Source organism: Neocloeon triangulifer, unplaced genomic scaffold (assembly GCF_031216515.1).
Source record: "Neocloeon triangulifer isolate White Clay Creek 2 clone unplaced genomic scaffold, ASM3121651v1 ptg000017l, whole genome shotgun sequence".
Classification (NCBI taxonomy): domain Eukaryota; kingdom Metazoa; phylum Arthropoda; class Insecta; order Ephemeroptera; family Baetidae; genus Neocloeon; species Neocloeon triangulifer.
This window is the reverse complement of record NW_026775559.1, coordinates 5000681-5016521: the sequence shown is the minus strand read 5'-3', so window position 1 is coordinate 5016521 and position 15841 is coordinate 5000681. Positions and strand designations below refer to the sequence as shown.

Here is a 15841-nt window from a genome sequence, read left to right as displayed (position 1 = left end):
ACTTAATTATATCCAAAATCATTTCCTAATAAAATTTCAGAACGCTCAAATTGTAAAATAAAATTAAAAATTAAATTACGCAGGAACATTGTTACAAATTGAAATTCTCTAGACTGACTTTGTACAAAATTTATTACTAATATGAACCGAAATGAGGCCATTGTTTGCCAAGATCAAATATCTCCATCTCATTTCCATTTTCTATCCTCTCTTTTCCATGTAATGAGACTCTCAACTGCGCAGTATCCAGACCGGTTCTCTTTCTACCTTTTATTTCCGCAAGTCGAGCTTTTGCCCAACGGAAAAAAACCGGTAACCGCGCAGCAGCAGCACCGGTTTCCGCGCCAGCATCCACGGCGGAATTGTGCTCCTGCGTGGTGCGGGATCGATCCAGGGACGGATGAGTCATCGTCTCGGAGAGAGCCCCGTTTCACCCCCTCCCCGCCGCCCTCGCTGCTGCCGGCGCTCTTTCTCTTTCATCTGTGGTGGTGGTGGTGCTGCCGCTATATATAGCGCCCTTTTCAACGTGCACCCAGCAGGCAACCCCAGCCGCTCTTTTTGATATGGTCCAGGGGTAATCAAAGTTTCATGCCGTTCTCGCCTCGAAAAGTAAAATCCAATGCGGATGAGAAACAATGCGATATGTTTTAGCCAAAGAAAAAGAGGGGGTTGCCTCACCCGCTCTTTTTGCTTTCATCCCTCTCAAAGACGTGGAGAGACAATAAAGACGGTCGTCTATGGGCATAAAAGTTGATTTTCTTGGGGACGAGAGCCGAGATTTGGGAAATGCGTGGAATGATAATGGTCTCTGGCAGGCGTCAACACTTCAGGCGGGTGGAGTGCAGTGGAATTTGCATATACAATTTATAAATTTGCACTGAAGGAATAGCTCAAATATTTCCAGGTTTTTTTCAATTGATATAGTGTTTAAAATTTAATTTTCAAAGCAACAATGGCACTTAGTATGAAATTATTAATTTTGTTGCCAAAAAATGAAAAAAAAAATTCGTTGCTAGTTATCCTTTGTTAGAAAATTATTTTATTATTTTGGTTTTTAAAACAATTTTAAATTATATTACAATGAAATTTCTTGATTGTACGGAATTTGATCAGCTATTTAATTGTTTTATGTTTCTAAAAGTCGGACAAGTCGGTTGACATAAAACTTTAGTGCATACAAATATTCTTAAATATTTTTGTAACATATCAAAGAATGTTTTATTTGCCATCTCATCAAATCAGCTTATTATTCCTGCTGAATGCGTCTCTCCTTTCAATTCAAACTTTCTCTCTTTGATGATACGGAAGCAAATTATCTCGTTTAATACAGCACTCCTTGCCTCAAAGTATGGTATTCAGCAGCCAGTTATCAGCATCCCTCTCGCCATTTATACGCTCTGCTCTGCGTCATTCCCAAAAACTCTCGCATTCAAACACCATATCAATAGCATCTTTCTGTGTGCTTGAGGGGGGTCGTCGGCCGACTCATTTTTTACGCGCGATTTTCGCTTCGCAGTGCGAGGGAAGAAAAGCGGGCCACTTTGTTCGCCGTCGCGTATCTGGGTCAGAATCTCTTCCTTTTTCCGATCGAAACTCGCGGTTTTTTCTGCAGAATTTAACGCCCCGGAGGAAAGAAGAAGAAGTTAGCACTCATAATCAAATCATACATAAAACGGAAAAGAGGAGCCAACAGAGAGCGCGCAGCACCAAGCCAAATTGAATTATACCATCGCGTCAAGAAGCAACCAACTCTTGAGAAATATTTCCACAGAGAGGCTTCTTGCCTGGGGACCTTTTTGGCGCTCTGAAAAATTTAGGTGCCACGTTTCTGAAAGGGGTAATTTGAGACCTGCCTGGGTTGCTATGATTAATTTGATATTTTCCTCGTGGGTGGTTCTCCGCGCACTTAAAAAGATTGAATAGAGACTGGTGATTTTTTATGAAAATTTAATAATGAAAAAATGGTACGTTCTAAGATCCCTTTCAATGTGCAAATTTAGGACAAATGAAATGTAAAATTTGGGATACTTTTTTCAGGACTATTGCTTTTAGGACAGATAAAGTTAGGATAAATAACGGCGATTCCATAAATCATAACAACAAAGACTTCTTTGTTTCCTCATTAATTTATATTTGCTGAACGAATGGAGTCGAGTTTCGTGTTTCTGCCAACACAGAAGCTCACATTATTTCCCAATTTCGTTTAGCAAACAATGCAGACATTAGAGCTCTCCGTGTGCAAGGCTAATTTCCGTCCGTGGGCGTGCAGCAGCTCGATTTTCCGCGAATTCTTATCCAACCCTCTCATCAAATCGAGCCCGGCAACCAACTTTGACGGCACAAAACCGCAAATTGCGTTGCGAAACAGGCTCGTCGTATTTGAGTGGCTTTGCCGACCGGAGTACCCGAATCCAACGAGAGGAGCGAAACTCAATGATGATGCCGAGCCGGATCATTAATCAGAGAGGAGCGAGAGTAATTCGAGCACGTAAATAGTATTACACCCGGCGTTGTGTAATCTATACATCGAAACGAACCAACGAACGAGGTTGAAGAGGCGCGCGTGTCAGAGCATGTGTGCAGCTCACCTTCGGCCTCGTTAATGATTGATGGTGCCCAGAGGAACCGTTTTAATTAACATAGCACGGGAAAAGTTGCGAAACCCGGCGACTCGCAAAACTTCCCTGGGGCATCATAAAAAGCTCAAAAGTTTGATGAAATCAAATTGAAATCTCATCGGGATAGAAAAAGTATATCTCGGTATATCTCTTACATATTAGCATTAAATATAAAATAGAAGAACCTTGATAAATATTAATTGGAACGAAGTTTCCGTAATTCCATTGCTCTTGTGGCAAAATCAATAATAATGTTCTTAGAAAAGTCATTAATTGTATGATATATCATAAGGAAATGGAAATGTCAATAGAAAATTTTACTTGTAGTTTAAATTGTATAAATTTTCAATTAATCAGTTTATCAAATTTATATAATTTCTGTTTGAAACATTATTTAAATTTTCATAGTAAACACATATCTCTCTTGCTTAATAATAATTAATTAAATTATAAAATATAAATAAAATCATTTATGTAGAAAATAAAATGCTATATTAATTATTAAATTTACATTAAGCAATAATGTAATGTCGCTAAAATGTTAAAAAGTAATTGACAAAAAATAATTAAAACTTAATTATTTGTATAATCTTATTGCACAACTTCAACTACCCGGCGTTTTAGTGTTTAATTAAAACTTTCCCCTGAGAGAGTCCACTGTTGCGTGAAAGTCAAAGCTGCTGATGCAAGGACGCGCAGCAGTTTCAACAACACAATTTCGCGCCGAAGACGAACACATCTTCTGCCAGAGGAGTAATCCTTTGCCGTGTAATGTACAAATAAATCCTCCTTGCGCCAAACTTTTTGCAAAGATGCAACTTTTCACGCTTGAAGACCGCGCTTATGGAGACGAGGCGCATAATAAATTCCTTCTGTGAAACTCGGCGAGCGACATCACACGAGAACTTTCATTTTTCACGACGGCAAAAATCTCCTTATTACGCAAAAAGTGTTTACAGCGGCGGCCGGAAAATTTATTTTCAAATATTCAGCGCTTCGGCGATATTTATTTTCTCCGGCAGAGAGGGGCGCTTTGCATAAAGAGCGAGGGCGGGATTACTTTTAGTGCCAGGAACGCACCGTGTGGGGTAATTTTTCTTCCCTGCGAGTCGTCTCTTTTCGATGACTGGTAATAGAAAAGCAATAATTTATTTTTCGGTGAGCAATTTAATTTGCCTGGAAAGCCATTAGTGATTGTTTAGGCATAAAAAGAGCCGATTTCACTCTTAGAAAGTCGTTGAGTAAGTATTCGCTCCCCCCAGGGGCCATCAATTACCGGGTCCTACCCTTGACTTTATTTTCCTGGCGCAAAGTCACTCTCTTTCTCTCCTTTTCCGTACAATGATGGGGTCGAAAATTCGCTCGGCTGACGCTGGCCGTCTTGTTGCTACAGGAGAAAAAGGGCATCTGATTTTTATCTCCCAGTAGAGAAGCTCCGTAAAAAGAGAAAACTCGTAATCCCTGTTCAAAAAAAAACTGGGAGTGCGAAGAAAAAAAATTTGTAATGCTATTAATTGATTTTTTTTTTTAATTCTTGTAGTAATTATATTTTGGGTTGAGCCCTTTTTTACGATCGTTTGACAAACATTTTGAGAGCTCCCCTTCAGCGGCCCCAGGTAAAACGGCGAAAGTTTAGAGAATGACCGCTTTTATGAGAAAAGTGCGCTTTTTACAACCCTTAGGATGGGCTCCAAATTTTTATTACAAGGCTTTCACTGCATTAAACGTGAGCTTATCTCCTGTACTGTCCTTGAAAATATAATCCCCTCTGTGACAAATTTTTATCCTCTGAGAAGCATTTAATATTTTCTTGCATATCCCACCTTCAACGTTAAGAACAATTATGAAAGGACAAAGTAGTCATTTCAAAATATTTTCAAGCAAACGCAGCTTTTTATTTTATCTAAAATTTTAAATTACTTGTTCCTCTTTTAAATTTTTCCTTTATTGATCTTTTATTCCTTTTATTATCATAGCTAAAATAACATTCAACAATTTAGAATATAAAATAAAAAATAAATTAATATAAAATCGATTTAAGCTACCAAATATTTCCAAAAAGGCCCATGTTTGAATAAATTTTTGCCAGTGGAGACGAAAAAATGAGATTGGAAAAGTAAAAACCCATTTTCCGTAATCCCATTATTTTCGGCGTTGTTCCGCCAACAAAAGCACCGTCGATGTTGCGGAAACGCGCGAAATTCCATAAATCAGCGGCCATTGTGTCGGCTAATAATTCACAAAATCACAGCCTGCTCCTAATGGGCTGGCTGGAATGCCGCAGAGGGTCTAATTCAATTAAGCGACCCGCGAACTGGCCTGCTGTATTACTAATGTGCTCGCTTTTTGATGATGATTACGGTCCAGCGGCTGCAACAGCAGTTGCATGTGTGATGAAAAATGTGTTTCCGCACGCGCATCGGATTAAAAGTTGGCCGCGGGGAAAAGTGGCAAGTTCTTTTTGGGGAGAAGTGCAGCTGGCGCGCCAAACAAGGGAGAAAAAAGAGTGAGTGGTCACCCTCGGAGGGCAGGTAGCCGTGCGTGGCGCAATTAGTGGACAAGAGGTCTTGGGACTGGAAAAATTCTTGTGTAGCTGGCTGGGTGCACACTCGCTCTTCTCTCTCTTGAGCGGGAAATCGTTATATATGGCGAGGAAATTGAATGGGCAAATATAATTCAGTTTGGAAACGCAAGGCAGGAAGTTGAAGATTTGTTACTGCAGTCGTAGATTGGTCTTCGGGGCGGATATTGCGACTTTGTCGTGTACCAGACAGAAAGATGTGTCTCTCGGTTTTGTTTATTCGGTCTCGATCTGAAACAAAAAGAAGTGCAATAAGCTAATGGAATTGTTAGAAAAGAGGTTCATCTGTAATAAGAATTTTCACATTGCAAAGTAAATAACTATAATTTAAATTGCATTAAAATTAGAATACAGTATGCTATGAAATTTGTTTAATGTAATTTTTCATAATTAGTAAAAGAATTCAATAATACACAATATTATTTTTAAATGAATTTTTAGTACATAAAAGTGCCATAAGATTAAGTGGATTTTTTTAGCTTTTTTGAAACAAAAATATATAATATATTGAATATTTACATATTTGATATATATAAAATATTAACCATTTTTTCTAACAATAATGTGTTTAAAATAACAGTTTCCTTCTGAAATATCTACCGCTTCTCTTCTCTATTGAATAAGTTTTCCGCAAATCGTTTTTGCTCCGCAATTATGCAAAGTGCAGTAATCATGCCACGGAGCTGTTTCCCAGTTTCTTGTTTGACTTGAGCGGTGATTCACCTGTCATGAATAAGAAACGCGTCTCCCCTCAAAATAATTTCGTCTGAATGCAACTCCTTGTTGGTGGCGACGGCGCAAATTCCCCTCAGGACTCCTCGCGAGTTTCGGAGGCGCCTCATTTTCATGCACGCCCCTCGAGAGCGACTCTAATTCTGACTCACTCTCTAGACGTGCTCAAAGTGTACGAAATATTTCAGTCAATCTGCATATATTTTGATCTTAATTTTCCACACGAGCGGCCGCATTACGGTCCTATTATGCTAAAAGTACGGTACCGTCTTAACAAGAGCAACAAATGAGCAAAAAGACACAACCCTGCCAAAAAATATAAAAAAGTGAGCAACGACCAAGAGACGAGTCTAATGAGGCTGGGGAGTGGGCAATTAGATTTTACTTCCGCTCATTATGCGCCACGTTTCCTTGCAAATACGCGCTTTTCACGAGAGCAAATTCCTGATAAAAGTATATATTTTTCATTATTGTTATTGCAGCAGTTTCAAAAGCAGCGAGTCTAAATTTCATTACCTTGCTAATGCATTTGGGAAACAAAATGCATGAAGAGCAAATAAAAGAGGGGAAAAGGGAAAGGGTGTGTTTTACAACCATTTACATAGAACCTATTTGGCCAATAATAATACTTTTCAAAAAAATTTAGGATTTTCAGTAAAAAGCTTGATTAAAAAATATAATCAATCGATAATTATATCCAGATGATTTGTGATTTAATAAAAATCTAAAAATTAATAATAACAAAATATGTAAAAAAAAATCAATTAAAATTATGAATTAAAAAAATGTTACAGAAAATGTAGTGAACACAACTCTCTAGTCTCTTGATAAATCATGTTTAATTTCTACTGCGCATTATTTCCAAATAAACATTTCTTCTCGCGCTAATCACAGTGTGAGTGACAGGTGCTGAGTGAGCAGGAAATTCGAGGTGACTCAAATGACTTGTTTATATTCAGGCGGGCGTCATTATCATAATAAAAAGGTCTCCCGAAAAGCACCGCAGGCGCTGACGGGTCGGCAAAGGCTCGTAAATAAATTGGATTCGAAACTTTTCCCTTTTCCAGTTGCAAAAGTTGTCAAACACCGGGACGGCTTGCGCACAACATGCTGCCACTTTGCCCGCTTTCTTTTTGCCGCTGCCACCTCCAGCCTCATCTCTTTTCACACATCGCTTCCTTTTCCAACACGCACGCTCTCTGAAACTGATAAAAAATAAAATTCAATAATCTCTCCCGCTCTCGCGACTTTCGACTCGTCGCAAATGGAATTACATAAAGAGATGGCTCTGGAGCGATGCCCCGGAGAGGAAAGAGCCGAGAGAGGTGCTAAAAGCGTTTTCTCTGTTTCTGGCGGCTCCTGGAATTATTATCTCTCGCGCTGGCTGCGTCAGCCAAACCACGGGAAGTCGCTGGCAAAGAGCCCACTTTGTTCTTTTGGGCCATTGGCAACGCGATTTTCCCAGATTCTCAATGATAATCCATGAGTGTGGCTTCTTATCGATTTCTTTTACAAACACCAAATAATCCAACCTCTGATGAAAATAACACATTGTTGTTTATTTGTCCACATTGTCACAATAAATTGTTTGCATTAAATTAATTTATTTAATTTATTTTCATTAAAATTTCAATTTTCAATTATAGGTTCAATGAAAATTAATACAACATGAAAAGATCCGTGCAGACTTATATGAATTTTATCTTTGTTTATATATCATGATTAAAATGCTACATGAACATATATTTAAGATAATTAAAAATTTTAGCAAAGTTATTGTGATTGGTAATGTATTTACTGCTAGTTATAATTATTTAAATGGAATTTTATTGCATATTTAGCAATATATTTAAATTAATTAAACAAAGAATAAAAAAAATTAAATCAAAATATATTACTAAGAAACAAGTTTAAAATAAAAATTATTTACAACATACACAAACTAAGTTACATTTTATTTCAATTTTTTTAATAGTTTTATAAACTCTGCTTTTACTACACATTGTAACCAGTTTGCACTCCATAAACATGCTGCACATTTTCCAGTCGCGTGTGATTTGCGCCACACACGACTAACAGGTTGTGCAGATTGCAATTTGCAGATAAGCCGAGCCGCGTGCGCTCTCGGCACTAATTTAATAAGCTAAAAAGCCACGCAAGGTCGCGCACAGTCCGAAAGAATGGGCGAGGCTGGCGGCGGGTAATTAAAAGTTTTTGTGTTTCGCGACAGGGTGGAGGCTTGAAACGAGTCCGACTGGCGCCACCGCGTCTACCACTTAATGAAATAAACACGAGAGAAACGTGCTTTCATGCTGCGCAAAAGAGCTGTGTATAATTAACTTTTTGCTGTACTTTTTTCTTATACTGGAAAAATTTCTTGGCAACTTCAAGAGAACCTTGTTAAATGCGAGTCGATTGGCAGTCGTTTAATTCAAGCGCACCTTCCGCCGGCAAACTTTCGGCTTGAACGCCTGCCAAGCCCGCGGCTTGTGTCAGTTCGAGAAAATTGCCTCTGCCCTATTTGTCTGAAAGAGACAGTCCCGAGTAAAAAAATCGGGAGTTAATCCAAGTTTGACATAAAATCAACTTCTCTACCTTGGATAACTTTTCAAATCATGCTAAATTTCTTTTTCCTATTTTTCCAATTTATTTTCATTTCCATTCAATCTGATTTGTTCCTTACTATAATTTTGCGGAGAGTTTCGCATTTATAGTACAGTAAAAGTTTGAAAATTCAATCATCTATATTGACCTAGTTTGAAAACACTTTGACTATATTATTAAAGTCGGCTTTTGCCAATAAATTATAACTTTTAATTGTATAAAAAGTTTCATGGTTATTACTATAGAAGCATTATTTTGAGTATAAATATATACAACATATACAATAAAAACGTTCATCATATTTTAATTGAATTTTCCTGCAACTTTCTCTCTCATTATGAGGCCTCCTTTGTCCAACCAACAAGTTGCACATTTTCTTGGAATTATACAGCAAAAAGCAGCTTTTCCAGATTCAATCTCTTTTTGTACAACTGTGAGCACTATTTATTTACCGCACGCCAACAAAAAGGCGGTGAAAATACGAGGCATCAAGTGACCTTTCGCTGGTGCGCCATTTCGTCAGCGGTTGATGTTGGGACGGGCGGCGAGCTTCACCTCTTATTTTCGGCCAGGGCCGTTTCCAAGATTGATGCACTCTCTTCTTTTTCTTCTTCTCGGCCGGCAGAGATGCATTGGCGGAGAAACAATAAAAGTGCTAGCGGTGCTGCTTTTTTTGCGCACAGACGTCCAAAGCCGGAGGGAAAGCCATCACTCTCTTGCCAGGCCTTTATTTGCACGGCCTGCGAAATGTCAAAGCTAGCAAAGGCGGGTGGTAATGGATTAACGGCAGGTGAAGTGTCGCTCACAAAGGTCATTAAATTCTAATTACAGCTTGTAAAGGCTACTTTTTGGCTGCACGCACTATAAATTGCTCTTCGTGTCAGAAATGTCAGACATGAGGTATTATGCTGTCCATTTTATATAAAAATAGAAAGTTAATAGCACATTCTCGATTGCCAAATTTCAATAAAAAAAACTAGAGTATAAAGAGTTTGCAAGAATATTATGAATGAAATAATTGCTTGTTTTTGTTGCTTATATTTATTATTTCTAAGATTTCTTTATTTACTTTCAATTTGCCATTCGCTAACAGACTTTTAAATTAAGACTTTTCTCAAAAAATTAAAAAAATAAACCGGACTAAAATTTTGTCGAAAAAATAATCAAAATAAATAAATAAAATGAACAATTCGCGCTATTTTATAACAGCAAAATGACCATCTCGCATTTTTGTACGAAATCATCCGCAATTTATTATTACTTATTATTTGATTTAAATTTATTTCTAATAATGCATGTTTGTATATAACAGAAATTATAACAGAACTATTATAGAAATTGAATGCTTACAACTAATTTTATTACATGCGCAATAAGGAGTTGCAGCACAACACATAATTGATATTTCCACCAAATTAAGCAGAACTGAAGTAAAAAAAGCAAAAGTCGTGCCTAATTGCACAGCAAGTCGTTTCCTTCATGCATTTAACGTCTTTTCCGCAGTCACACTCTCCGTCCGATGCAGCAACTGTGACGAGAATTGACGCTTTTACAGCAGTAGCAATTTTATTGGCGTCATTAAATCAGTCGAGCATATGATTGGATTTAAAGTCATACAATAAAAAGGGTATAAATTATTATTATTTTCTGCCCACATATATACACGCGGTCTTAACTCCTCATGTGTCGCGGCTGCTTTTTTTTTATTCTCTTCGGAGTTTTTGTATCTCCGATTCGCTGCTTTTATTTCTCTCCAAGATAGCACGTACTTCTTTATGAGATTCTTTTCCTTCTGCGAAGTTTTTGCTGGGAAAAAGGGAGCTCGATTGGATCCATTGTGCGGAGAGAGGCTGTTTGGTGCAGCCACAACAAAACGGCCGCCGCACAATCAAGACGGGCATTCAGCCTTTGATTTTTATTGCCCATTCGTCCTGGCAAATTATTAATGTTCCAAAAATGCAGCCGGTGGTTTACAAATTTAATCCCTGCTGGGCGTAATTTATACAACAGGCGGATTACAAGCAGCCGGCCCCTTTTTACGAGGCCATTTTTTCGCTCTTAATATATGATAATGGTTCCGCAAAAGTGCACCCGGAATTACCAAAATGCCTCCTCGGGCGTTTTATGAGAAGGAGGAAGAGAGACGTGCAGTGTCTCCGTCCGCGCTGAGAAACTGCACTCCAGCATAAAACACACGTGTCGAGCTCTCAGGCCAGTTTTTTGCACGGGGAGAGCAGGCAACTTTTTTAAGAGCGACACTCTTAGAGCGAAAGTTTATGAAGGCTTTGAAATAATGATGCTGCCGTAGGAAAGGGGGTGGAAATTGATTGTTAATCAATCTGGCTTAAAAATCGAACAAAAACTCACTTCTCAAAAGTTGTTTTTATAGCGATTAATTGAGAGACATATTGCTGCCAAAACTTGACTTTGGTTAAAAATTTTCCCTAAAAATAATGGCGTTGGTACTAAAATATAATATGATGTTAAGGAAACGTTATTTTTTTAAGTCGTTTTCAGTTAAAATTTTTTAGCACACGTGGCCTGATGTGGCCCGCCCATTTTCCGCTCTAGAGATTATCCAACCCTCTAATTAAGCAATTGCGCACAAGATTATTTGAAGCCAGTTCACGGTCGGATGCTTCTCAAAGGAGATCTAATCGGAGGTGTCGTTTGTGTGTTGCAGGTGGCAGTATGTGATGTGTACAGCCTGCCAGTAGACTTCATCAATAGACGAACGCGCAGCTTCGCTTCTGGTCTTGCTAACTGGACTCCAAGCCCAAACGGAGAAAACGTGAGTATCAAAAATTATTTTTACTTACAACACATGATAATAATTCTATTAATTGTTTCTTTGCTCATGAAATAGGATTGTGCCCAAAACTGGTAGATCCCTTTGTTTTTTTTTTCAATAAAAAAAAATTGTCCATAAAGCTCAATGAAATTCTTTTTGAGTGCCTCAAAAATCTTAGAACGTATATTAAAAATATTAAATTTTTAATAAACTTTTATTTGCAACTAATACGATCTGTCCATTACAACATGTGAAATTTATAGATCATTTGGAATAATAACATTTTTGCATCTCCTAAATTCTCATAATTCTTCTGCTCTGATCTTCTCTAATAAAATAGCATAATTTTCTCGTTTTTCTTATTTAACTCTGTTTCTTCTTTTGATAGTTCCTACCATTCATGTGATCTTTGTGCAAAAAATTGCGAACCATGACACGTTAATGCCCCTTGCGTATAGCCTTCCCCCTTTGAAAACAAACTCAACAAGCCGGAAACGGCCTCAAAATATTCCTCACACACGCATGGATTCCCTGTTGGCAGAAATCTGCAATTCCTTCAAGCGCACCACTTTTCGCGTCGTGAAAACAAACGTCGGGAATAATTCAGCTGCTGCCCTTTTTGCCAAGGGAAGGAAGGGTTCTCTCTGCCCGATATGGATACCCGTCGTGCCTACTAAACAGCCCCGCTGATTTATCGCCGTCCCTCGTTTTTTTTTTATTCCGCTCGTATGTGCGAGGAAAAGATGAGATGGCTCTCTCTCTCTCGGCGGTTGCTTTTTAATCATGCCCATAAGTTCTCTGTCAATTATTAAGGGCGAATGATTTATTTTAATTTCGGGTGGAATTAATGGGGTTGTAATTCACCAGGCAGCGGGGAGCGATATATCATACTGCTCTCGTGCGCCACCAGACAGCAGGCTCAAGATGTAATTTCTTTCATTCACGTTGGCGTTTGATTAATGACGACATTGCAATTTCTATGCTAAACTTTCCTGTTCCACATTGCAAGTAGTTACAAAGAAAATGCAATCTCTTTGCTTAATTAGAAACGTTAAATTGTTGCGAATATTTTAACTTTTTTAATCTGTTCAAGCGATGATAAATTATTCAAAGAACAAATTGAAAATAAGTGTTAGAAATACAAGAAGGTAGTAAAATATAAAAAATTCTACACTTTTGTTTCTAATTGAAATTTTGGGAAAATTCTTTAATTTAACAATTTAACATGTTTGGTTTTAAAACTTTTGAAACAGCTGAAGATGCAAAAAAATTCTTACTATAGAATATATATTATGAACATTATTTCAAATATTAAATAAAATAAGAACGACAAGAAGTTACATTTTAATTAGATAAAGTCTAGGAAATTGTTCTAATGAATGGAAACTTTACAAGAGAAAATGGAAGATAAGAGATATCAAGGAAACACTTCCTTACAATTAAACAGTGGGGAGATTTTGCAGACAATTGCGTTGTAGGATTTTAAGTGGCAGAGGGTTCAAGTGCACGCAATCGTCAGTTAGGGGGTTGTCTGAAATGTTAATTGAACGTAACAGAACAGACATTACACCGTGCGTTGGAGAGAAGGAATTCGATATCAGAGCAGTCATTAAAGGAGGCCGAAGCGTTTCCCTAGCTGTCGACAGGCCGAGAGTTGTGAAGTTTCCGCTCGGCTGATTCGCACATTTTCGGGCGGGTACATTTCAGTTCGCGTGAGCTCCAGGCAGCAACTTTACTAACAGCTGCTGTTCCGAGCGTGATATTGGATTTAGATATTTCCCAACAAATCAGCCGCCGTCGTGCAATTTAAATGGGGAGATCGGAAAGGAAATTCTTTCATGCGAAATTCCAGACATTCCACAAACGCATGGATTTTCCAATTTAAATGTGCAAAATTGGGCAACGAAAATTTATAACATTTAAATAGTTACAAATTTTTAAGAAAAATACTGCCTTGGAATTTATGCATATTAGTTTTAAAAATTCAATTTTATTATTATAAGCAAAATTATGAAAAATAATAATTTATATGTGTTGTAACGGCACTGAAGTTTATTTTGTTTTATTGACCACATTCATTGAATGAAACTGAAATTTACTTTTAATCAAATTTTTTATTTATTAAATTTATTTTCATATAAATATGACTATATATTCCAATAAATGTTTGATATAAAAAAATATTTTGTAAAAAATATCTCAACCCAAGAGAGTTTCATTTATTTATTTCTCTCACAAATATTTCCAATTTCCTCGTTGCCCATAACTTTAATCAAACTCGGCACCATATCGGTCTATGGGGCGCTGTGCTCTGTTAGATGACATTTTCCAGAGCAAACAAGAGATGGGAAAAATGACAGCAGCGGCACTTCAAAGCAGCTGTAAAGATAAATATCAGCACCCGCGAGCAAACAGAAAAGCAGAATCTGATAAATTTTTTACTTCTTGCTCACACAAAAATATATTATATATTTCTGTGCTTGAGGACGGATTTGGCCGCGATGATAATAACGTGGAGCCTTGTGTGTGTTCCAGTTGCAAGTGTTCGACGGCTACAGCGACCCGAGGGACTGCAAAGCTTATCTCGAACCAGGACAGGCTGCCTGCACAAAAGTTTACACGAGCCCAGACGCCGAGAAATACAGCAGACCGCTTCGTCCGCCCAAAGGTGAGTTGCACAACTCTTTTTCTTTTCACGTTCTTTTGCGCCGGTACAGCAGGAAGCTAGGTGCCGTATTTTTCCTTTTATGCCCCGCAACTATAATGCAGAGGCAGTTGGGCTGCTTCAAAGCTGAAAGCAATGCCCAAGTCTCTCTTTCTTCCTTTGCTTCTTGTTTGGCCGCTATTATCGTACTTCTCTCTATGACGATGCTCATACATTATTTAGGTTGATGAAAAATTCATACAGAGGCCGCAATTTATGTGGTAAATGGACGGAGATCTGAAAATAACTTTTGTTCAAACATTGAATCAGTTTCGCTGTTAAAAAAAAGACAAAATTGATTTCATCAGTAAAAAACTGTTTCTGGTCATCCAACAATTATTATGTTACCCTTAACCATTTGCGAATACAAAGAAGTAAATATTGATCCATAATTAAAATACAGTCTAGATCATCATGATTAATAATCAAATAAATTGTAAATAAAACTATTGTTTACAATTGTTTATCCAATTATTGCTTTTTATGTCTGTGATAATTACAGATAATTTATTTTAATTTATGCAAGAAATACGAAAAATTTAATTAGAAATTATAAGAAAAGTTTTTATAACTAGACGGGAAGAAATAAATTAATTACAAATAATGCCAATAAAGTTTTGCATACATTTATAATTTTTATTACTTATTATTATTATTATTTTTTGAATTAATTTCTGACAAAAAATGAAGGAAGAAAGCAATAGATTTGCATTATTATTATTTGGTATGTTTTATAACAACTGAAATGCCAACAACTCTTTTATTTTTGTAAACATTTTTAACAAACTACCTCCACCCCCCACTTGTGAATACTTTAAGAACGTTTTAATTAAAAATACCAACAATGCCATTCCTCTCTATGCTATAAACATTTCGGCGAGCATCCCTTGGGTGCAAGTGGAATCTCGACAGCATGAATTACAACCCGAGTTATTATTTATTCACTTCATTCAGCACTGTCTCTCTTTTCGAGCATCGCACGTGAGTCCATGCATTGTGTGTGTGTCGTTTGTGGCGCGCACACGCACCCTCCCCGCGGCTGTTTTTCTCACTGTAAATCACGCGCATGATAACCACATTACTCCGCTGCCAGATGGAAAAATAACACGGTCTTGCATCACCATACCTTTTATGAAAAACAGGAACCACCCCCGCGGGGAAACGCTTTTATTGTGCCCAGCCAGCTCTTGAGAGTGTGCGATATTAGCCATTAAGTTGAGTGGGTGCACAAAACACACCCTTTTAAAAGTGAAGTCGACAGCATCAAAAGTTGGCTGCACCTGCGCTCGTTGCACTGACGCGGCAGCGGATTTGTTCACGTCCCAATTGGACGTTTATTTGACGCGAAAGGAACAAGAAGGGCGATTTTTCGCGGTGAAAATATGAAAGCTGACTTTTTTCCATTAGGACAGGCTTTTGATTGTCAGTCAAAAAGGATTTAAGAGTCAAAGCTGTGTTTTTTTTAAAAGATAATGTGACCTAAAATTTTACGCTGAATATGGAATTTAATTTTTACTCTTCAATCATTTAAAAAAAAGATATTTGTTGTATAAAATGAATGAGATCAAAGTAAATTATGTTGTGATTAAATTGAAATTTAAATTTCAACAAGCTTTAGTTGCTTTAGTTGTTAGGTCTCAATTTCTAAAAAGAAAAAATAAGAAGTACTATTAGTAAGTTCTCCTTGTGTTGTATATATACATATAATTAATCGCAGCAATTCCAAAGACTGAATGAATATGGAAAAAAATATAAATAAAATGGAATTTAATATCCTCACTCAAATATGGAATTTCTTGATCAAGTGAATT

At 37.3% G+C, this 15841-nt stretch overlaps 1 protein-coding gene across 2 annotated transcripts in view; it reads left to right on the top strand.

Moving 5' to 3' along the window:
• LOC132203634 (serine/arginine repetitive matrix protein 1) overlaps positions 1-15841 on the top strand; it is an 88071-nt gene that overhangs the window by 63384 nt on the left and 8846 nt on the right. For both annotated transcript variants that reach the window (XM_059631535.1, XM_059631536.1), the window contains exons 2-3: positions 11219-11326; positions 13862-13994. In XM_059631535.1, coding sequence (XP_059487518.1) covers positions 11219-11326; positions 13862-13994 — 241 coding nt within the window. The remainder of the gene's footprint in view (positions 1-11218; positions 11327-13861; positions 13995-15841) is intronic.